The 24,871-nt window shown below is 39.8% G+C and overlaps 1 protein-coding gene across 2 annotated transcripts; it reads right to left on the reverse strand.

Annotated features, from left to right (window-relative positions):
• On the reverse strand, positions 1-24,679 carry MGARP (mitochondria localized glutamic acid rich protein). Of its 2 annotated transcripts, none has more exons than XM_059843803.1 (6): positions 24,501-24,679; positions 22,946-23,049; positions 21,788-21,890; positions 17,455-17,736; positions 3,505-3,553; positions 1-1,605 (listed from the first exon to the last, which is right to left on the reverse strand). In XM_059843803.1, the coding sequence occupies exons 1-5, from the start codon at positions 24,583-24,585 to the stop codon at positions 3,507-3,509; spliced, it is 621 nt and encodes a 206-aa protein (XP_059699786.1). In that variant the 5' UTR covers positions 24,586-24,679; the 3' UTR covers positions 1-1,605; positions 3,505-3,506. The 2 variants fall into 2 exon arrangements, with proteins under 2 accessions (XP_059699786.1, XP_059699787.1); XM_059843804.1 differs by having other exon boundaries at positions 24,471-24,609.
• Positions 24,680-24,871: the final 192 nt, after the last annotated feature.

A 24,871-nucleotide genomic window follows, 5' to 3' on the forward strand; every position in this document is an offset into this window, starting at 1 on the left:
TGCATACATCCATCAAAGCATTTTTAATCTACAAAATAAATATAGACTCTTATCCAACAAAATATCAGTCTAAGATTTTTATTCCAGTAGCTTGGTCTACAGAAATTGCTTTTAATCACAGAGGCTTTATCCTTTAAGCAGAAGGCTGTGGTTTGTCTTCTTGAAGCTCAGGAGCCAGCTTTTGCCTCTGCATTATCCCAGTTATTCCTAAGTAGGTCCAGGAGCAACAGGCGATAGCTTTGTTGGAACACTACTATAATTTGCTTTATGATGGGGGAAGGAGCATGTGTTGCTTTGTGCCATGTGTAGGAATGTCACAATGCTGTTGTTTCTCTTTCAACATTTTCCAAACTTCTGCTTGAAGAGAAAGGAGTCAGACACACCTTATGAAACACACTTTCTATATAAATAGTACATAATATACCTTATTTGGCTCTGGTTTAGAACCATTGCCATTCTGTCATGGCTGCAGTGGAGTCTCAGTCTTAGATGCATGCTCGAGCATGTGGCACAATGGAGAGTTGGGAGCACAGTGGCATCCAAACCTGTTATTCATAATAAATGTATTTTTTATGAAGCTAATACTGAGAAAACAAGGTTGTTTAGCTATTTGGGTCTTTCTTAGTCCCTAAGAATGCCTGTCCATTTGAACACCTGTTGCATGGCCCTTCCCAGGGATTTTGCTCTCTGTGTGCAAGTGCTTGGAGACAGGCTTTGCCATGGCCTAAAGGGCTTGTGATTTGTACCAGCCTGAAAGTTTATACCAAACTTTTGTGTTGTTACACTACCATTACATGCCACTGCCAAAAGAGAGCAACACAGAAAGAGCACAGCAAGCTGAATGAGATTTGGGAGGAGCAGAGCCCAGCACACCCAAGGCAGGAGCCAGCCACCACTTTGATACATGATAACACCAACCAGTGCTATTTTGATTGTCAGACTATAAAGTACCTGTACTTTATAGCAAACAGGGTTTTTTTCCCAAAGCAGGAGCCTTAAAATGTTTACTCCTGGATGTTACTGTGCAAGGATTGGTAGCATCTGAAATGTTTATTTTTCAGGGGTGAAATTAGGTCACATGCAGCCAGGTGTCCTAGGCTTACCATCACAAATCCAAACTCAGGAGCAAACACATTGTTATTTTCCCTGTGATCCAATTTAAAAATGCTAACAGGTACTTTTATAATATTTTGTCTTGATTTTAAAACCTTTTGTTTACATTTTAGCACGGAATGGTACAAATGTATAACTATGCACAGCAGTTTGGACCAAAAGTAAGAAATCAATGAACATATCAGGACAACAAAGACATAGAAAGAGTTCATCTGGCATCATACTGCTTCTCTTAGCACATGTATTCAGGACATGCTGAGTGGCTTGACTACTTTCTACAGCAGAGTTGTTAGTCACAGAAGCGTTTCTCTAGGCAATGCAATTCATCTCTTGCAGCACTGAGGACTGGCCATAATGACCACTGTGTGGTAGGACAAACTGCACAGTTTCTTTTATGTCTTCAAGGAAGAGTATGAGGTTTCACACAGGAATTAGCTGGTTGATTGCCACAAATATTTGCATTAAACTTTCAAAAGGCGTCCACACTGTTAACTGGGGAAAAAGAAAAAAAAAAAATCCGATTTAGAGGAAACAACAATAAGTGATGTTTAGCAACAGACACCATTCAGCAGGTTATTTTCTTTGCAAACATTCAAAGCACACTGTGAATTTGACTGGAGGTTACCAGTTAAATGAATTTCAGAGTATACACAGCACTGATGTGTAAATCATGCTGATCTGATGGCTTATGGAAACTTGCTCTGTTGCCATCACCAAAGCCCAGTTTCAATGAATCCCTCATGTTCATCCACATTGCTCAGGCATAAATTAATTCCCCTGCATGCTGAACTTCTACAAATAGTTACATTCTTAACATTAAGCACAAGGTAAACCAATTGTATTTGCTGAGATTACTGATACAAGTAGTTCCATAGCAGCATCAGTTTGGGCTCAAGAGCCACACTCAGTAGAATGGCTAAACATCTTTACTCAGGCATGCTCTGAGCATCAGCTTAGGGCTTTATCTGAGGATTTAATCCACTACTACTTCCTCCATTCCTTCACCAAATAATCAGTAATTTTTTAAAAAAAGTTCACTAGATAGTGATTTGATTCTCACATCAACTTTCTTTTAATTTCATTTTCTTTGCCTTGAATTCCTTAGAAAGTATATTGTGTTTTAATGCAATGTCAGAGTTAAGCTTCATACTCCAAAGTGGTCACAATCAAAACACAAAAAAAAAAAAAAAAAAAAAAGAAGAAAGAATTCTTTCCTGACTGGGAATGCAGTGTGGTTCTAGACTTGTAAACTGGACAAAAGACAGCCAGTAATCTTCCAGCAACAAATAGTAAAATATTTCATAAATCATTTTGCCCCTGCCAACAAGATCAAATTGAAACTCAATAAGAGGCCCTTTTTAAAACTTGTGTTGCTATACTCATAAAAAGTAAATTTTTTTTTGTCAAATAGAGTCCAAGCAGTTTAAGCAGAATTAAGTGAACCTCTACACTAGTAGGAGATTAATCTATTTTTTTACCTATTTTTAATTTGTTACATCAAAGTTGTTTCCTACAGCTTGTCTTCCCTGCCACCCCCACCCTTTTCAGTTACCATCTCTGCCTTCATTAATTGAGCTGGCTATAGAGGGTATTTGTTGTCTAAATCAAAACCTGGAATAGCAACAATTTTTAGGCTTGTCAGATGTTTACAAGGAAAAAAAAAGATTCCTAACTCAATTGCCTTGTCTATACACAGCATTTATATGTACCAGAGCAGAAAAAATTTCTTGGTTATTTGGTTTTCTGATGTGGCACCCTCAGGTAACCTTAGCTTCCAATTTCAGCAAAAATAAAAACCTTGAGAGGCACATGCTTGCAACTTTTCTGACAATAAAATAATAAATAAAGTCACATGAGAAAGATACTAGCAAAATGGAAATATTATATTCAGTATTTTTCATTAGCACAAATTGAAAGTGCAGAGAGACTAATAATGAAAAAAATTTATTTAAAATAAAACAGTCCAGGGGGCTATTGCTTTATTGTGCAGAACAATAATCCAGAAGTCCTATAGACTCTGGACTTATTATATAATTTAAACAAAATTTATACTTATTATATAATTTAAACCAAACATCTAAAGAACATTTTTTGCTTGGAAGAAAGCTACACTCTCAGGTCTTTATCCAGTTTGCATGGGATTAAGATAAAGCTATAAAGAAATAAATACACACTGTGACAATTTATATAGGATTTGCTCCATAGCCTCTAAAGATGTTGGCAGTGGTTCCCAAAAAATAAGAAATACTTCAATAAAATTCTATTTTGTTGAGAGCAGAAATACAAATTCACCATAACAGTGCATGTGCATTTACCACATGCTGCAATTGCCACTAAAAACAAAATATAGGTGAAAAGCAGAAAACCACATGCTGCAACTGTACTGTGTACCTTTAGGGCTCTTTAGCAACTTCTTCAGTTGTCTTCTTCTCCTCAGAAACTGAAAATGGAGACAAACACCTATGAGAAACACTGGAAATTATTTATTCAATGACAAATAGTCAAGTAAGTTGTTTCCCTTAGTCCAAAGGATCCTTGGACTAAGGGCTAGAATTTACAAAGCTGTATTAGGTATGCAGGCATTTTTCTTTTTAGCTTTTTAATTCTAATTTTAAAAGAGTTTAGAGGCCAAACTTCTAAACTCCTGCTTAAAATCTCCACAGTGATGATTTAAACACATTCTTTGCATTCAATTACATCATTCAACTTCAAAAGCAATATGAGATTATTTATAGTTGCATCAAAGCACTGCAAGCTTTATTCATACCACATGCACTATATTTTTCTTTACACCAATGCAATTCAGGAAAATTCTGTCTTTCAAATCAAGATAGATGTTGAAAAAATGTGTTATATGCAGCACAAGGAGAATTTTTTGTTCTTAGTGAAGCTCACATCCAGCCACTTACTGAGCAGGGCACTGAGCTCGTCACACTCTGCCACGATCAAATTTAGCAACCTACTTCTACTGCACCACAGATAATTTGAAAGTTAGATTTTCTGCTAGCACTGTGATGCCAAATACAGCCACCATGGTCAGCCACACAGCATCTCTTGAGTTCTGCACGCTCTTGTAGCTGGTTCAGTGCACACAGACTTAAGCATTTCAGACCCAGCTGGACTCTTGCACCCCCTGAAGTTCACCACAACTCCTCAGCATCATTGTCCTGGCTCTTTGAGTCTGTCAGAAATCTCTTGAGCTCCAGAGGCTGCTCCTTCCTCATCACTAAGTTTTCCTCATGGGCAGAAGAAGGTGCAACACCCACGACTTTACTTAAAAGATACTTGTCTTCTCTTTCCATTCACCATCATAAATGAGGGTGAGCAACCCAGGCTCACAAAGCATGAAGAAACTGCCCAATATATGTGCTCAAATTAGCTGAAGAAAACAGGATCTATCAGATGATTAAATTTTATCATGGAAATAAAACTTTGCAAATGGAATTCCAGGGAAAGTCTGCCTCTTTCCAACCCTGAGGCAGAAACCTTTAAACTGGAGCTATTTTCATGTAGCTAGACATAGGCAAATATTCTCTAATGTATATATTATCTCTTGCAGATACTGTTGCTTTGTTTTCTGATTTCTGTCAAATTCATAGGACATTACATCTACACTCCACATAATCTTGGAAAGACATCATGGGTAATTTTAATGTAAAAATATTCTAGCATCAGGCTGAAGATTCAGGCTGCAATTCAGGCTGCAATGGCCAACTAGCCATTTTTCAATACTCCTTTAAGCATAAAGCAATCTGTGTCTATAAAAAGCCTGTAACAGGTAATATTTAGTAGTAGGCAGTTTCTGTACAGATACACTCTGCAGGAAGACTGAACACATCACCCTGCAGTTGCATATTAAATTTTACTTGAGTAAATTTCTCATACCCTGTTTTTCTAACCTTCCTCTCAGAGGTCTCCATCATCACACTCTTTAAGTGCTCTGTAGGAGGTTTGTCTCCTTCTTCTTTCATCCTATACCAAGCTACATGTCTATTAAACACAGTGAGTGAACAGCTTCTTTAGGAGTTCAATAAATGCAGCAAATAGGAGTTTTATAGAGCTAGCACCCCATACCTTTCCCCAAATATCACCTTACAGCTCGTTAAATACAGCATATTCTGAACGTCAATTATTTCACTTTACTTTTCAGAATGCTTTCTGGATTTTGAAGAAGCAGTAGAAAAATAAATGCTCGGGAATTGGCACTTTTGCCTTTATAGGGAAAAGCTATGCAATAGAAGTAGTACATTTGAAATTTGGAACTTTAGATATTTTACAGCAAGCAATACTTGATGTAATGCCATATATTGCTATGGTAACAAGCTGCTAGTTTCAGTTTGTAACATCAAACATTCAGCTTATATTACCAAAAGTTCTTTCTCTGGCTGATAGTATGTTTTTTTTCCTTGTGAGTGCTTTTATTTCTTTTGCACTAAGAGCAGATCAGTAGGCAACTAGAGGGAGCACCATGGTCTTTTCTACTTTTTAACAAAACCTCATTTCCTTTAGACAGGAATTGTGTTTGTCATCTACATGAATACCTGCCTTAAAACCAAACATTAACCACTTGTTCTGAAAAAATTGTCTCTGGTCTGAATTATTCCTTATGGCTATCAGAAAGGCAATCTAATGCAAAAAAATATGGATTCCTCCCAAGGTGTTCATCCATGTTTCTGTGGAGTAGCTGTCACTGCCTAAAATACAAAGGGTCTTGTGGCAGGCATTTCATTTTGAAAACCTGTGTCTGTAGAATGTGTGTAGTATGTTTCTATACAAAATTGCCCTTGGCTAGGGCACAAATCTTGTATTTAAGTGGCTTTCCCATCCATTCCTTGAGCACATGTGGCTGGAGCCCCCTTCCAGGTGCCACAGGTCTTGTGGAGAAGAGACGTGGCAGTAGCTGGTGGCACCAATGCACACGCTCATGGCAGCCCTGGGTCACTCTCAAGCCTTATCTCTAGCAAAGTCTCAGACTGGCTGATAAAGATCATCTTGGCTCTTTGTCATATTGCATACTGTCCAAGTGTCTTCTGGTGTTTTGGATTAGGAAACAGCCTCCAGCCCCCTGATGGCTGCCCTGAGCATTCATTTGACACCAGCACAATCTCAGCCTGGTTTTGGGAGTTTTGGACACATCTTGGAACAAACACTCTGTATTCCATTCACAAGGTCAACATGTTTTTCTCTGTCCAAGGGAATTGCTGCCATCCCAGGACAAAGCCCTGGCATGAATGATGCCCTGACAAGCTAAGAATGAACCCCCTGCCTATCTCAGATGTGGGACTGTCACATGGGGTCTTTCTGCATAAGGAACATCAGGCATACTGCCCGAGGCCTCACATCCTTCCCTACTGATCAGCTGGTGGCACAAAGTGTGACAGAGTTTAGGCATTTCTCCTTTGTGTTTCCCTGTTTCCCAGTGCCATTCACACCCTCTTTCTCTCTTTTTTTTTTTTTTTAAATCTGCATGCATTTCATATTTCTTCAATCCAGTTTAATCTCTTGCAATTGCTTCATGTAAAATCCTGCAGTAACACCCTATTTCATACAAGATACTTTAATCTCTGCCTGGCACAATGGTGACTCATTTTCCATAATTCTTGGATGAAGGATTCTCTGCCTGTTCAATTACTGTTAATAAGCCTGTCATGAACTCTGCAGCAAATAATGGATGTAACTAAGATCACTCCTAACTTTTGTTAGTTCAAAAACTAAAATATTAAGCTTCTTTATTTTTTCAAAATATTTGTAGAGGAGTTACAGCATTTTCACTTGGTTCTGTGTTGTTTCCTGAATGATTATTAGTTTGAAAATCTGAAATCCCTGCATTTCTTCATGCAATGATGATTACGATCCATTTTGTCTATTTATGCCAGATTTCTTACAATTTCCACTGGCTGTAAGTGAACAAAACAATCTGAAGTGTGCAACTGCTTCTCTGCAATGAGGACATGTGGTATTTAATATTATGCTTTCTATTGAATGCCCAGCTGCTGTATTATCCTTATAGAACAATACCACTCCAGCTCCTTGACACTTTACCAAAACACCCACTTGCAGCATTCCTGCCAAATGGATCTTGGTCAAGGGATAATTCCATCCTGACCCATACAATTTAAAGCCTGCCAAAAATTATCTTGTTTCCCTTCATATTCACAAAAGTGGGGCTCATTGGGCTCTTTCTCAATTCTTTGAGGGAAACTTCCCCCTGCACCCACATATCCTTCATCAAAAGCACTGGAGTTAAATGGCTTCACAATTTTCCTGCTTCATTTGGTGTGCTATGATTCCCCCCATCCTAGTAGGATCTATGACTCTACAGAATATACAGAATATTACTCTACAGTATGTGTACTCCAACGTTTCATACAACGTATAGCAAAAAATCTCAGCCCCTGTGCATTTTTTTTTTTTTTGAAAAGTTGATTTTTTTTCCTTAAGCTTTTTCACTGGTTATTTGTCAATTTTCAGTCTTCTCCTGGGATAAGTAGCTGCATCCCAGTATTGCTGGCAACAGATTTCTTCAATTTTGCCAGGCATTTGTACATACCATCGCACTTACAAGTCTGAATTAGGACCTAAACTTTCCTGTGATTTCAACAAAAGACAATATAAAAGAACTTAAAACCTTAGAGAAATCAAACTAATCACATTTACTAACTGTAGTCACGGGGCTTTGCATATTGCATCAACAGCTGTTGCCAAAGCATTCAGAAGGATTTGGACACACCAGGGATTTTGAGGGCAAGCATCCCCAAGGTTAGTTAGAGCCACAACATACATGCAGTACACAACCATCAGTGTATAACATCTGTGCAGTATCCATTGCTGATGTCTAACAGGGAATCCCAGCCCAAATACTTCCTGGCACTCCCAGGCAGTCCTTAGCTCCTTGGCTTTAGGAGATAACCATTTGGAGAAGAAATGCATCCTCCCAAATTGCACTTGCAGGAACAGAACAAGACTGGGCAACATTACACATCCACCTAATGCAGTACCAAACCATTTCTGTTGTGGAAACACATCTGGCTTGAGTTGAATAAATACAGAACAGGAAATTAATTTTACAGACAAAAGAAAATTGTGGATTTGTTCTGAAAGCTTGTGTTTAGTTGTTTTTTGGTGGTTTTTTTTTTGTTTGCTGGGTTGGTATTTTAATAAGGCATCAGATTTAGGAAGCTCCAATAGCTTATTAGCACAATATCCAACATTTCACCTAGAAATGTCATTTTTAGGAATTTATTCCTATCATTTCAGGGAAAGAAAACCCACCAAAAACTGCTTTCTATGTAAAGTAGTAATTCCTGCAGTCTTTAAAGACAATTTTTACAAGTGCTGAACTTGCAGCCCTGAGAGTGAGTGCAGAACTATACACCTGTGCAATTAGAATAGAAAGCAGTCCAAATACTGGGTGATTCTGCATGCTCGTGATGGTCAGTTTGAATTGTGTGAATATTTGTGAGCTCAGCAGAACAGAGTGACAAGATAAGCGGGGACTTGTGTGCCCTGTGTGACTGACTCATCTCTGCTGCAGCTGATAATAAAAAGTAACACTCCCAGACTGACTTTCTCCTGATAATAATAAAGGAAACCCCATGCAGGTGCATTGATTTCCAGAACCCAGATCCTACTGCTTGCGTAGCCTCTTCCCCAAAAGCCCTCAAGCTTTTAAAACAAGCTTTCCAAGTTTCCTGGGGCAGTTTTTATGCAGAAACAGCCTGGAGTTTTGCTGGAATGTAAAGCACTAGTGCAAAATTTGGCCAGCTCACACCGGCAATCACGTCTTACTACTTAGTAGAAAACAAGATATAAGATGACCTTGAAGCAAGGAGGTGGAAGAGATACAAACTAATTTGTATATTATATTTTTCATCTTACTGGATTTTAAACTTCACCCTTGTATTTTTAAGTGGTTTTCCAATTATGTTTTCCTGATTTACAACAGAGATTAAGACAGCTGTTCCAGATTTTAAAATGAAAGCTATATTCAGTCTTTTCCTTGCTTGGGGAGAGGTTTGGATTCCTTCCAGCAGGACAGAAATTTTATAACAAGGTTATACAAGATAACCCCAGCCTTCTCAGGAGTACAGCCTGTATTTCTTCCCTCAGTTTTGCATTTCCTTACCAATACATTTAAAGTTAACATATTTTGATTCTAATCCTAATTCTTTGATTCATTTAAAAGTGATCTTTCCAGTTAGAAACAACAACAAAAAAAATGTAAACAGGCACTACTATCCTGCCATTTTTAAAGATATTTAAAAATACACTTTTCTGAGTGAATCACTTTACTTGAAGCAGTATCCTTCATATGATGAATTTTTTTCCTAGGCAGTCAAGATGAAGCTGGTATATGTAATGCCAAACACCAGGTTCAATTACTTTAAAAATATTCTTTGCAGAAGAATTTGGTTTTATAAAGCTAAAATAACACAAGTTAGCCAGCATCATACAAATGGAATCTACCTGGAGCACGCAAACCAAAGCTGGAGTACAAAACAAGGCTTTGATATTTCAAGCTGCCTATAACATAACCAATGTCACACACTAATTCCAAAGGCGGGCAGGGAGGAGGGGGAAAGTCAAATTTAATTGTGAAATTAGAAACAGTATTTTATTTACGGTCTTTTAAAGACCATCTTACATTAGAATGTGATGCTTTTGTTTACAGAAAGCTTCCTGAGTCAGGTCCATTGAAGGTCTCAGGATGTCTCCTGAAATGTTAAGATAAGCAGAGCAGAGTGTTTCTGGCTCATTTTCATAGTTTAAAGACCTGCTAGTGGAAAACTGGCAGTGGAGTAGAATTGACTTTTTAAAAGTCAAATTCTGTCATGTTGGAAAAGTAATTCAAGAATTTCTTTGAGAAAACCTGCAAAATAGAGCACAAGAAGCAGGGGTACTTGGCTCACTCAGGTCTGATCCAGGGGAGAAGACAGCAGCAGCAGCAAGAAACTGTAATTCCCTTTAAGAGCAACTTCACATATTTTGGTTCCATCAGCCTTGGGGAAAATGGAAAGGGAAATTGTTCCAACTCCTGAGGTGGTGATGACAACTAAGGTTCCCTTCCATGCTGTCCTGGGTTGTAAGATATGTGGGTATTCTATTTGCTATCTGTTAGAGGTGGGGCAGTTACCTTCTGTTAATTGGGCAGTTTGCTTTATCTCTTCCACAACCCATCCTCCCTCCAGGAGACATCTGCTGTTAATGGGCCATTGAGTGTCACTGCATGGCTGATAAAATTCCATCATCCATTGGGAGATGCTCCACCCAGGGGGAGGAGCCAAGCATTCCTATCTGGATATAATCTGAGATTATATCCAGGCTTTTCCCACTGCATTCCCAGAGGAGCAGCTTTCTTTCCCACTGGATTCCCAGAGGAAGACCAGGCCCATCTACACCACCACTGGACCTTCAGAGGAAAACTCCACCCTTCTACAGGATCACTGCGCCAACAGAGCCACACCTGTCACTGCAGGAGGGCTGCAGCCACCATTTAATGGGACTGCTACCAACACCCTGACCCACAGGGTGTCAGGTCATATTCTGACTCTGTCAGTGGTTTTCTTGTACTATTGCATTTGTATTTTAATTTTCCTAGTAAGGAACTGTTATTCCTACTCCCATATCTTTGCCTGAGAGCCTCTTAGTTTCAAAATTATAATAATTTGGAGGGAGGGGGTTTACATTTTCCATTTCAAGAGAGGCTCCTGCCTTTCTTAGCAAACACCTGTCTTTTCAAACCAAGACACATGCTTTCACCAGAAGCCACCTGTCACCCAGGCATGGCTGGCTTGGGTTCCACACTTTCTCCCTCTGTTCATGGGGGCTTAAACCACATCAATAGGAACAGGAGAAAATAATAATCACTGAGGCAGTTTGGGACAGAACAGGCAAGGCTATGCAGCTGTCCCTGTAACAAGACCAAGTGCTTCAGGTGCCATTGGCCAGGGAGCTCAGCATGGAGGGCTTGCAGATGCCCACCAGGAACATCCCATCACCAGGAATGTCTCTCAGGACCATCTGAAATGTTCACTCTCTCCTCTCTGGCATTTTACTCAGTGAACATTTAGGATTCCAACCAGCTAGAGCAAGTTACTCAACTTACTGCTTGGGAAGGAAAAACACTTTATGCCTACCTTGGCCTTAAAAAGGAGAAAAAGGTCCCGGGTGGTTGACCACAGACTAATGCCTCTCTACAACACTGTGAAATCAGCTCTTGAGCTCCACACAGGAAAAAATAAACTTTTTAGTTCCAAACAGAGTCAGAGAAAGAACAATTACTTAGAAAAGCACTGATTATTTTTCAGTCTGATTGTTCCTACCCTTGAATGCACAGGATAGGAACTAGTGGCCGGCAGCTGCTGACCTGTTTGTGGAACCACCCTGGCCTGATTGTGCTGTTAAGCAGACACAACACGAAGGTGGCCTCAATCCCAGCCCTCCCTCACTCAGAGCCCATGGGCATCAGGAGTTTAGTCCCCCTGGCATTCCAGCTGTTCCATAGGATGAACAAAAACCAAAGGCTCAGAGCCAAAGGTCTTTGGGAAACTGATGAGCAAAGGAAAGCTGGGATTTCTAATAAACCTGCCACTACACAAATATGACATATTTTCCTCTTTGCAAGCCATCCCCAAGCAATCCAGATAAAAATCCATGAGGTCCAGCTGAGAGCCTAAACCACGGCATTATGAAGCCCATTATTAAGAATTAAAATTTTCATCACTCCATACAGAAAGAGAAACATGTTCAATGAGCCAAGCACATCACAGGTTGTTTGTGTCTGATGTGGGTCACTAGTTCCCAAGAAAAGCCTCATTAGTTCACACTAATGACCAGAAGATTCCCTTGAAGAGAGTTTATTCTACAGTCGATGATTAGAAAAAGATTCAAGGATGCCTATATGGTCACAATAAAAGCGTAACAGTGCATGTCACACTAATCCAGAATAGTTTATAATACCTCATAAATTTCAAGAATGTTGTTTTATATTCTGTAGCATGGAATTGTAGCAAAGAGAAGCAACTCACATTGTTTGTTGGTTGGTTGGTTAGTTGGTTTGTTTGTTTTAAACATGGAACAATCTTTAGTTACTGACTGGAATGGATCACAAGGAAAACTAGCACAAGTTAATATAAACCATGTGTATGAAAAACAACCTAATAATTTGATGTATTAAATCCTCTGGGAGTACTAAAAACACTTCTAATTAAGACCTTTTCTTTAACATTCCTCATACAAAGTAATGCATCAAGTTTTATCCACTTTATCCACAGTTTTTAAAGAAGCAAAGTTGTTTTGTGAAAAGGATGTTTTTCTCTGCTATAGGAAACATTGCCCAAAAATTAACTTTAAATCCCCACCGTTACCATTCTGGTTGGAACTGCCACCACAGGAAAACAGCAAGGGGTGCCTGTTGCCATCTTTTCTCTAAAGTAGGAGACTAACAGTATTCCTGTGGTTGTTGTATTTACAGGAAAATTTCAAACACAGGTAATACTATGTACAGTAAATTAAATGCTAATAGATTTTGTTGTACAAAGTGAGTTGTTGCTTTCCAATTTGAGAAATATATATATAATATATATATTTCCATATATGTTGCCATTTTAAGGGTTTTTTTTTAAGTCTTGACAATGAGCTATTAATACTAGTAAAAGCAGTACATCTATTTTCTCACTAATAGTGACATTCATTTAGGCATTATTATTCACTGTATGTCCTTCTGCCATTTTTGGGAAGCTACCTGCCCCCTTGTTCTAGAATAAACAAATAGGAAGACAGTTATTTTAGTCAGTTCTCCCCCACTTGTTTGTTTGCACTCAGCTGGGAACTTCTAGGGTTTTTTCCATTTTACCAAAATATTCCTCCCCAGCCCCGTACATGCTGTAAAATTCTTTTTGGCTAAGCTGATCAAAACTGAACAGACTCTCCATGGACCAGCTGGGGTCTTCAACTCTTAACTCTTGTGAGCTCTTTAATGCTCACAACTTTTACCCAATTTCTTTTCTAAATATTATTCACTTTCTTCCAACAGAGATTTTCCAGATATGCTATGGTGACTCATATAAAACTCAGTTTTATGAAGGAAAAACAGGAGGAAGAAGAAGAGACCAGTGGCCAGTGTATGGCAATCAGATAAGTGCAGCAGTCCAAGAAACAGATAAAACCAAGTGATAAATATGAAACAGAGCTACCCAACAAAAGTTCCAGATACAGATACTTCCCCCGTAGGATAATATTTACATAATTCAACTTCTAAGGGCCTAATTTAATTAGATGAGTCTATTATAATCAGTAAAGAGAAAAAAGTCCTCATTCCTCCATCTCACACAAACAGATGCCTAGAATGGTGTGTCTGTTCTACTGAGCAATGGCATTCTGAAAGCCTCTGAATAAGTATGAGCAATTGCAAATCACTCTGAGGACTCTTCAGTAATTTTCTAAGTGCTAACAGTGTCAGCACACGCAGAATTTGGTAGAGTACTAAGCCAAGCCAGTGTGCACTGATTACATCAGGTGCTTTTGTCTGCTTGGCATCACTGTCTGATGGGGTCAGCAAAAGTCCTGTCCCAAAAGCAGCAGCTCCTGTCCAGAGCAGCCTCCATTTGTTTCTCTAGGCTGCAGACAACTGCCATTGCAGTGTGTTTGAAGCTTAGCATGGAAAACACTGGCACATTCACACACTAATCCTCCCCAAACCCAGTCACTCACTCAAATGGCCTTGGAAATAACAAACAGAGAAGAGACCATGCCCTTCAATACTTTAAAGAATAGAAAAAACCCCTATGCTAGAGAAGTCAGGAAGAAGTCTGGAAAAGCACAGTTTGGGGCTAATTGCTTCCCTTATTTCAGTTGATAAAGCCAAAACCTGAAGCCTCAATACCAGAGTTGGAGAAGAGTTTATGGTGGCAACCCAAACACTAGAAGTCACGGATGGAACAACCTTGCCTAATCCAAATAGCAGTTTGCCAATCTGTGAATTTTACAGCATTTGGTTTCTCTGAAGAAAAATTTAATTTATGGTCCTACACAGAGTACACTAGAAGGAAAACAACAGGAATTTAACCAACAACAGGCAATAACCAAGAGTGACAGCTCAAGCAATAAAAAAGTAGAGAGAATTAGAATTTAAAGGAAGTTAAAACCTTGGGAACAGAGTAACATACTTCAGTACTTATTTTGGTAACAGTATTTCACAGAATTCCAGATTGGAATTGTGGATTGAAAATTGCTTAACTTGAGGCAAGGAGAACATTCCAGGCAGGTACAATTCTTAACTGTCTGAAATGGAAATTATCCTGATTAAGTATTAAGCACCCACCTCCAAGGCTGGGTTGTTTTTTTGTTTGTTTGTTTGGTATCTGTTTCGGTTTCGGTGGGGGTTTTTTTCCACATCCATGTAAAATTATACATTTACATTATCTGTATACAGGAGCTGGAGACAAGCATCCCTCCACAGCTTGCACTTCCAAACATTAGAGAAAGCTTTATAGATTAAAAGAAACAATGGCATTTGAAAAAGCAGAGGTTCACTGGTAACAATAAAAATACTTACACCTTCATCTGCTGAAGTAACACCAAGATGCCAAGAAAAGTAGTAAAAGTTACTTAAACACATACTTCTCTACCTCAGTACAAGTGGAGCTATGCTATTTTTTCCCTCTAAATGGAGATAACATGAATGATAAAGATGATTCAATCCAAAACTGGAAGTTACATCCAGAAGGATTTTAATTAGAATTTTTTTAAGCACAGTAGCTGTTGGCTGCAAGTAGACACTGAACAAAGAGGTAGAGAGAAAGCAGAGAACTTTTGAAACAAACCCTCATCTTCTTGTGAGCATGATGCCAATGGAAACTTGTTCTTATGTAGCTTAGAGGAAAGGAATGTTGGTTTAGGCCTGTGTGCCAGACCACGTGCTGCTGGTGGCCTTCCTTCCATGGCCAGGAACTCCTGGGAAGAACTGCTCTGGGGGCCCTGCTGCTCTTCTGCAGGCAGGACCAGGACGAGGGAGCAGGGAGTGCTAAGGTGACTTGGAGCAGGAGCCTGTCCAGCCTCCCAGGCCAGGACTTGGGTTACACTGGGCGTAACCTCATGTGAACCATGGGGAGGTCCCCGGGGTCACCACCCTGGTCACACCTGTCACCAGCAGTTGTTCACAGCAATCTGCACTGGGGTCCAGTGGCACCGGACAGCTATGCTCAGGAGCAAGTTATAACAACATCCCAGGAGCACCCAAGAGATCAGGCAAGGAGAGCACTCCTTTGCTTAAATTTCTTGACAATTTTACATCACAAAAGTTTGTTTCTGCTAGCTTTACCACCCAGCCAAGAATAACCACTGCAGCAAGATTTGGTAGAGGGCACCTAGGATGACCCTCAGGCTCCCTTACAACTTTCAGCATAACAGAAGTCTGGTTCTAGTGCTGTCTTCCTCAGAAAGTATGTTGCCAGAGATACTAGATCTTAGTAATCAGTAATTTCTAAACAGTTGCTCCACTTCCAGAAAACACCAGCAGGAACTAACAGCAAAAAGCCATATTTCTTCTCATCAAATCATGATCACTAAGTACATGACGTCAACATGTCCAGAATGAGATCCTCAGGCTTAATCACAGAATCACCATAGAGTGATTTGGGTTGGAAGGGACCTTAAAGACCATCTCATTTGAGCCATCTGCCATGGGCAGGGACACCTTCCACTAAATCAGGTTCTTCAGAGCCCCATGCAACCTGCCCTTGAACACTTCCAAGAATGGTGCATCCACAGCAGCTCTGGGAAAACATTCCAATGCCTCACCACCTTCACAAGAAAGACTTTATTCCTAATAGCTAATCAATTTATGCACCATGTTTCTCAGGGAAGATCCTAGCTTCCCTTTCTCAGGGAAGAGCCTCTTCAGTAAAATGGCAGAAATATTTACCATACAGAAGATCCTACCTTATCCAACAATGAACAGCTATTCATAGATAAGCATTGTCAAAGGAATACACAAACACTTCCAGACACAAGCAAGTGTTTATGAAATTAAAGGGAAATTTTGCAATTGCTCTGCAGAGCAAGAAATGCTGCAATACATTTTTAAACATATCTCTTAATGGCTCTAATTCACCAAATTTATCATAAAACAGACTACTTTCTTGCTAAATGAAGTTATCCACATATTCCATAGAAATGAAAATTTTTAGGGCTCTAGGTATTTTAACTACTACCTTATAAATATTTCTATATGTAAGCAGTAATAATCACAGCCAAGGTACTTACTTCTACTTTCTATAAACTGTATTGCAGCAATCAGACTAAGTATTGTTTTAAAATGTTATTTGTAGTAGATGGTTTCAAAGACAAGCACAGGAACTAATCACATTTGAATTAAAATCACATTCATACATAGACCTTTCATAAAACTCAGCAATTAAAAGTGCTGCACTATTTCTCAAGTTTATTTGTTAAAAAGGCAATGAAGATGCCTCCATTCCTCACTGGAGTCACCAAGAAAAAAGCATTCCAAATCTGCTTACACCTTTGACAGTACTGTGATAAACACCCATAGATTAGTGGTACTGACGGTACTGTGATAAACGCCCATAGTCTAAACTGTGTTTTAGACATATCCTCTCAAGACCAGTAATAAAAAGAAAATTTTTTAAAAAACCCTTTAAAATCTGCCAAAATAAATTCCAGTCCTGTATCTTGCACATTTTACGGATAGTTTTGCATTTGTATTATTGCAATTTTTTTAAAGCACAATAAACAAAAATATTTCAAACACCCTGACAGCTCAAAATAGTGAATGTTTTGCCACTTACCAATTTCATTGTTTAATAACAATTTGATATTTTATTGTGTTGTGAAAATTTAGCCTAATGTATCCTTAAAATTGAGACAGCATTTTCTTTGCTATGCAAGATCCTCTTTAAGTTATGTTGATAAAACAGATATAATCATTCAGTGTGAATATCTTTGGAATGGTTAGTGAACTAAAGTGTTTAGATTTCTTAACACACCCTTGAGAACTAGATCACTAAAACAACTGTTTAACTGACCACATTATAAGCTCAACTTAATATCTTAAGAAATAGTATGGGGTAGGGAAATAAACATTTGACTCTACTTGTTTTAGACAGTAACTGTGGTGCCAGAGGCAGGATGCTTTCAGAGACACTGATTTAATAAACTTAATTACCTTATGCTCGTGATATGTCAGTGTTAATGGCTGAATTAGTTTTCACTGCAGAACAAACTCCATTAGGAACACCAATGGTCATTCTTAATGCTCTGTAAGAGGCAGAGCTTTAGAACCCACAACACACACACACTCAAAAACTACATTAAGTTAACCTTGAACTGCAGCAGCTTCTGAATTAACAGCAAGTTCCAAATTAGCAGCAGCTTCTGAATTTGCAGCAGCTTCCTGCTGTGCTTCCTCCATAGCATGGGATTCCTCTGGAACCAGTAAGTCATTCTCCCCTCCAGCTGCTGGGGATACCTCAGCAGTCTCATCCTGTGCTGTGGGTCCAGCACTCTCACCCTGTGCTGCAGGTTCCACAGCAGCTGCTGCATCAGCTTCTTCCGTGGCCTTCTCTGCTCCAGTGACTTTATCCACCTCTTCTCCATCACCTTCTAAGGATTTATTCAATACAATAAAGAGAGTAAAATGCATGCATGCAACAAAAAATTGACCAACTACTTTTTATCATCATCCTCACTTAAATTTGAAGTCGGAAGCTAAGATTTGGGATCAGAATTAACAAAAAGATCAATAATTAATCCCCCCTATTGTGTAATGTGGCATCAAAAAACTATGTTTATAAAATGAGGAAACCATATTCTTAATTACTGAGTTTCAAAACATGTTTCAGTGTGATAAGAAAAGAAACTGTGGCTTAAAGCAAGTGCTGGGGGTGCAGTGAAGGATAAAAAAAGGACATTGTCAAGTGTTCCTTCAAACAGCTCTGCTGAAAGGGCCAGTGATGGTACACACACAGATGCCAGAGGAAGCATGACTCTGTGGAATTACCACGTGGGGAATAAGACATTTGGTCTTAAATAAGTAAGAAAATAACCTGCTAATTTCAAGTGGTCAGAGTTCACTTTCTTAATGTATGACCATTTATGACTGATTTTTCTTTTTACAACTCACAACTCTCTTTTAAAGACTTGTTTACACCACTATGGGTCCAACTCCTTAGAACCTGAAAAACAGTGTTTCCCAGTCATGCATCACTTCAAATTCAGCTGAGACAAATCATGAAAATCTAACAGCACAAAGCAACAGAGATGCTCAACCACCATGCAAACATGCACTAACATCAAGTTCACAAAGGAAAAGTTATACTATTCACCACAAGTTCACCACTAGAAACTCACCATGCAAAAAAAAAAAAAAAAAAATTGAAATAAGTTTGTAACACAGTGTAAACTACGTGAGAATTGAAACAAAAGAGCTTAAAGAGACATAGTCAGAGTTTGTTTGATTCTTTTGTATCTGTTTAAAAACTAAACAGATCAGTTTCATTTCTTGGTCTTCTTATGCCACTGAAAGCCTATAATTTAGTGTTCAGCTTTCGAGACAAGTCCATTCATTGCTCGGCAAAAATCAAAACTTTGCACTATGCAACCTGATCATGTCCCTTTAAGAAAACATTGCTTTAAAAAAACCCCTTAATTCATTACACAAAGAACAGGCTAACAGCCAAGATCAGCATTCAGTACACTTTATTGGACAGTCAAATATAGAGTGCATCAACTCAGAACAGCCAGCTTCTCCATCTCAGAACTGCCTTCTATAAAGCAGATTCAGTAATAAGCTTAATATGGTTTGGCCTTGCAAACACAGGTAGTTCTTTAAAAGTCTCACACAAATGGAGTTTTACAATAGAAGGTACAAAGTCATCCCAAGGTAGGCTGCAATGTACTCAATGGTAAACGATTGTCCTTTGTTTGTATTTAACTTCCTCAGGTTTGGAAAGAGATTTCCCTTGTGTCTGGAAAGTGTAAAAGCAGAGCATAGATTAGAAAGTCTGGAAAGTGTAACAGCAGAGTATAGATTAGAAAGATTGAATCAGCTTGCAATGAGTTAAAAAGAAAAGTCATAGCTAAAAAAGAAAGAAATCAGGAACAATCTTAAAGGACACAAACAACAAATGGAAGACAAAACTCACTAAATAAGCAAGGAGAACATCCTGCAAGCCAAACATCATTTTACATTTGAAATGATGTCCCAGATTTTCTACGGCTACTTTGAGTCAGGCTTCTTCCAGGGGTGTTTGAAACCCCTCCCTTATTTTTAGAGTAGCTTTCAGTTTAAAAGAGCCACAGAAAAATTTGCTATCTCTCTCTAAATGTCTATTATCATTAATTAAAATATCATTAAATATAATTTCAACCCTCTAATAAGCAAAGAACCCTAGTATGATTATTTCTCTTCTTTTGACAGACTTGTTTGCTATGTACAGTTCTCTGTAATGGACATTTTGGGTTCAGGCATAAGGGGAGAATTTTCCCCCACATGAGAAGTCACAAAAATCCTATCAAAAGGATCTCTGATCAGCTGCTCTCCAGCATTAAGTTCTTCCACCTAGGAAGTTCTTTTACCAGAGGCAGCAAATATGCCATGAACATGCTGCTTGGCATACTGCTTTTCTATCCATCACTTCATATGGTTACCAGCTCTGTTTTAGAGCTTGATTTAATGTGCACCTAAAAAAATATCAGAATACTTTGAAAACAGAATTTTTAACTGCTCTTATCAGCAATGCTTACTGGGAAAAAGTATAAGAACTGACTCTAAAGAATACACAGGGAAAGAAACTGCAATGGCACTTCTGGGAAAAGCTATACTATTCTAACACTCTGTGACAAGATAAACACAAAAATACGACTTTGCAGGGAACAGGGGAAAAAGGGGAGGAAGAGGGGTGTTAACTCTTTTGAGAATGCACACAGAGGATTCTGTAGGAAAAGTAAGAACAGAACTGATGCTCATTCTTTATGTTCTGTTCTTTTGGGTGTACACAGCTGGGAATGAAGAAGGATTTAAAAAAGGAGCTGATTCAACGGTGGTTTTGTACTGTGAACTGGAATTAACTACTCAGAAGTCCAACTAAAAACTCTGGGTTGAGCATTTGTTCAGAAGTCAAATATTGAAAATAATACAGGAAACAAATTTCAACTGTATTCCCTGAATGGCCTTAGAAATATTTTGGACTTCTTACTACCAATAAAAAGGGAGGCAGCAATCTCTGCCACCGGTTGTGACATTTATGTGACTTATTAAGCAGCAGATGATGGGATGTCTGGAGAGTACCCAAGATCAGTTGCTGAGCACTCAGTGCTGGGGGTATTTCACTCCAACATGTGGATAGGCCATGGCCAAAACTCAGTACCTTGCACCTTAGGAGAAAAGAGACATCACTGGGAATATATTGGAAGGTTTGCTTAATGCTTCCCCATTCTCCCAACTATGGCAGTCAGAATGTAATGAGGGTAATCCTCACTTCTGCCCTGAACAGCAGGAGACCAGGTCCCTAGGAGAGATCTACTTTGGTCCTCATTACATTTTCTATTTTAGGGACAATGAAGGATTGCAAATTGTGGCTGGATTCTCAGCATTTATTTAAACAATTTTGGAAATGAAGGTATTTTACTACTTTAAATCTTAAGGTCTGTAGTTTTAATGTTCTGAAACTAAAGCCTGTGTTGTAGAAGTTCAAGGCTAACAACCTCTAAAGAAATAATTATAGAAGCAGACAATTTAAACCATGCTCTCACACGGAAGACAAAATTTAAACTCCAGCTTTTTTCAAATGTATTCTTTGTATGCATGCAAATATATTAAATCAATTCTTAGAAGTCAACAGTATAAAAAAAAAGGAGGAACTTCAAGTGCTCTGGCTTCAATGCTTTATTTTTTTAAATAACAACCAAAAAAAAATTTAAATATCCTTAAGAAATTTTCCTAATTGCTTTTCCTAGCAAGGCCATGCTTGCCAAAGTTCTACCTTTTACATTAATGCTAAATTAACATCAATTAACACTAATTGATGTAGACAGGGACAACATTCCATTACAAGTATTTGAACTAACACAGTCGAATTATTCAAGCATGAAGAGCTAAGTAAGGATTTGCTATACATTTAGGTAATGCCTGCATTTCATCTAACCCCAAATTAGAAAAAACAAAATCAAAGTTGTAGGACAAAAAATTGATGCAAGTTAATTTTTTTTAATGTAGTTTTTTTTTTCCCCTATTGAACTGTATTTCCTGATGGCATGTGGCCTGAAGCCAACCTGTTGACTGAGAAAAGATATTATCTTCTCCCCGCCACTGAAAACAAAAGAACAAAATTGATTTTGACAGCATTATGTATTCAGTCAAGTTTCATTAAGCTTCCAGTAAATCAAATACCCATTATACAATTAATAGTATTCACACATCCACTCTTTCCATTCAAAGAGATTCCACAGGTGGATCAAGGACCAGATTAATGCCTGAACATTAAGGCCACTACCAAAATTCGTTCAGCAGTAGCTTTGTAACAAAACAATACTGTACAACCACTCACACAGTTCAGACAAGGACGTGGACAGTGCTAAAGCCTGATTAGACAATTCAGAAATCTGTTCCAAATCCTCATGAACCCAGGGAACAAGAGAAAGGAGCTCAACTCACCCTTTCTTGACCAAGGATTGCTTTTCTGCTCCTCTGCTCTCTCACGAAGAATATTTGTATTTTCAACAAACTTGCTGCGAGGTGAACTGACTACTCTGTAGGCCTGAAAGAGAATTATACCTGAATTTACAGCAACATCCTTACAAATTTACCAAACACAAAGAGGGGGGAGGGGGAGAAGGGATTTTAAGCAAGGGCTACTGCCCATCTTAAAATGCATATAAAATTTATCCTGGAAATTTAAAAGTTAAAAATAATAATAATCTGCTAAACTAATATATTTATGTATTTCATATTTCTCCTATTATTAGAAAGCAAATACAATATACCGTGCAGCTTTTGAAGTGCTGCAGTGTTTCAGGAATTGAAAACAGCATTTTAAAAGATAATTACATGAAGATTTCTGTTTTTGTAATGTGGTAAAAATGTGACAGGAAAAGACTATGTTATTCATCCAAAAATGCAATCATACATGTTTGATATTTTAAACAAATAGCTACTTACCATTCCAGAGGATTACTTTGTGGGACAGGGAAATATGTACCTCTCTGGAGTGTGCTAGGCACTATCTCAGACTTTGGGGGAGAGGGGTAGAGGTAAGCTACAGAATGGAGGATTTAGGAACGTGAAGCACAGAATCAGATACATTTAAAAGGAGGGAAGAGAATGGTTACTGAAAAGCTTAATAAAGCTTACAAAACTTTAACATGCTTTCTTGAAGTAACTAATGCCGTTATCTTCCTTTTTTGTGCCCAAATTAACAAGGTTTGTATCTTCCCCTTGCAGCTTCAGATTGCATATTTCTCATCTGCCTCGCCCACTTTGAAACATCGCTAATGTTTCTGGTTGAAAAGACAAGGCAAGGGGTTAGAGACAGGTGCCTTACTCAATCTTTGGACACATTCATTCCACAAATTTTTAAATATGCTTTCCATTAAGAGTGACCCAGCACTACTTATCAAAGTAACAGTAAAACAGGCAAGCAATAGGCTTTCACCTTCACTAAATTCTCTTAAGCTGATTTCTAAGTTAGGCTGCACTTATGCTACAATATCTGCATTCATTGATGGTTTGAATATGGGCCATACTCTAACCCAGAACACACTTTACACCATGCCAGCTCAGAAAGCACAAACAGCTCCATCCCCAAACACTTACATAAAATAAACCACCAAAAGCAGCAACACCAGCAAGGAGATAGATCATCATGCTGTCTCTAGAAGAGCCAGGAACACTCCCAGATGACATCTGGCGAGGAGGCGCTACAAAAACCATTAGGTAAAGTGATGTAAAGTGCTGCTAAAATATGATCACAAAAAAGAATTATGGAATCTGAACTCCGTATGGAAAAGGATGATTCAAAAAGGTTATAAAACAGACGCTGATACATATTGATGTATCCTATGACTGAGTAACACAGGGTGTGGTGCTCCATTGCTGATCTCCTAAGAGGTGTTTTTCTGTGAACTACGTTGTCTGCCATCAGCTTCCAAGTACTGCGCACAGTCTATATAGACTAAGGAATGTTTTTTTTTAAAAAAAAAGGAATGTAAAATTGACTCCTGACTAAGGCAGGTAAAATAATTATCTGTCCTTATTCCTCATGATCAGCAGAAGTAATGAATTCTCTCTTCAGGGTAATAACAGGGAATTTTTTTAAAAGCTTTTTCGTTTGAATTCATGTTCTTTCAGTCTCAGACTGCTGACACTTTGATCCATACCCTTCACCTTATGAATTGGTCAACAGGACAGAGAGGTAGAACTACAGAGTTTTTTACCTGACTGGATACACATTAACAGCAGTGCTACCCATTCATTTGTTATAAACTGATTCTTACTACAGTCTTGGATTCATCTGTACATCTCAAAAAGAGAACCATGAAAAACATACGTAACTCTCGTGGTCAACAAAGCTTTCTGCAGAATTTTGTGACTTGATCCCAGATGAGAAATGTCTCATTGAAAAAGCGCTCATGAAAAAAGAACGGCTCTGATCATTGCAATTGACAGCTGCAAAAATAGTCGCAATGTCAAAACATTGCCATCGTGTGCTAGGTTATGTTTAGCATCATCTGTCTCATGACACAATTCTCAGATTCCTCTCCAATAGCGGAGCATTCTCATGGATTTGCACACATTTATATTTTCGTTCAGCAGCAGTGTGTCCTTAACCCTCCTCCCCCGGAGCATCCAGCTATAGCAGGACAGTAATCAGCAGGCTGCCATCGCCCAACGCGGCCGGCAGATTATTTTTTTTTTTTTGCCAGTGGTTACACAACCCCTGATGCGCCAAAAGCCATGGTTGTGGCGCACCGGGTCTGCTCCCGTTCCCTGCCGGGGCCGGCAGCCCTGCCGAGGCACCGCCGCTCCGGCTGCTCTACCGGGGGGTATGTACCCCGCTATTTTATAAGGAAGGGAAGGCAGCAGCAGCCACCGTTTTTCCATGGGGCGGGGGTAGGGGGTCCAGGGCTGGCTCGGCTGCCCAGAGGGTCGCGGCGGAGGTCTGAAGCAGCCAGTGCCGGAGCCCAGGATGACCGAGCAGCCGTGCCCGGCTGCCGCCCGCCCCTGCCGCACCTGTCCCGGCCCCACGTCGCCCCCGCCCGCGACCTGCGCGCATCCCCTCCGCCGCCACCACCGGTCCGGCCCGGCCCGCGCCCCATCACGCCATCCCGGGGACCGCTACCCGGCCTGGCTCAGCGGCGGCCCCGCGTACCACGCTGCTTGAGGCGGCTGGCGGCGGCAGGAGCCCTGCTCAGGCGGGCGGCCAGCGCCTGCGAGGCGGCCCTGCAGAGGGACATGGTGGCGGAGCAGCGGAGCAGAACGAAGCCGGCTCTCAGCTGCCCGTCGCGGCAGGGATGTGGCGGCAGACACCGGTCCCGCCTCGGGTGCCGCGGGGGCGGGCCGAGACGCTGCCCCGCCCCGCGCACCTGGACGCCGCTCCCGGCCGAGGGTGCCCCGGGGACGGCGCGGTGGGAGCAGAGCCCCGGCTGCGGCGGGAGAGAGAAGCGGCTTTCTGGAGCGGAGCCCACATTGCGCAGAGCCGGGCGCTGCGGACACCGGCCGGCCCCACGGCAAGTAAACGGC

Source organism: Haemorhous mexicanus, chromosome 4 (genome assembly GCF_027477595.1).
Source record: "Haemorhous mexicanus isolate bHaeMex1 chromosome 4, bHaeMex1.pri, whole genome shotgun sequence".
Classification (NCBI taxonomy): Eukaryota; Metazoa; Chordata; class Aves; order Passeriformes; family Fringillidae; genus Haemorhous; species Haemorhous mexicanus.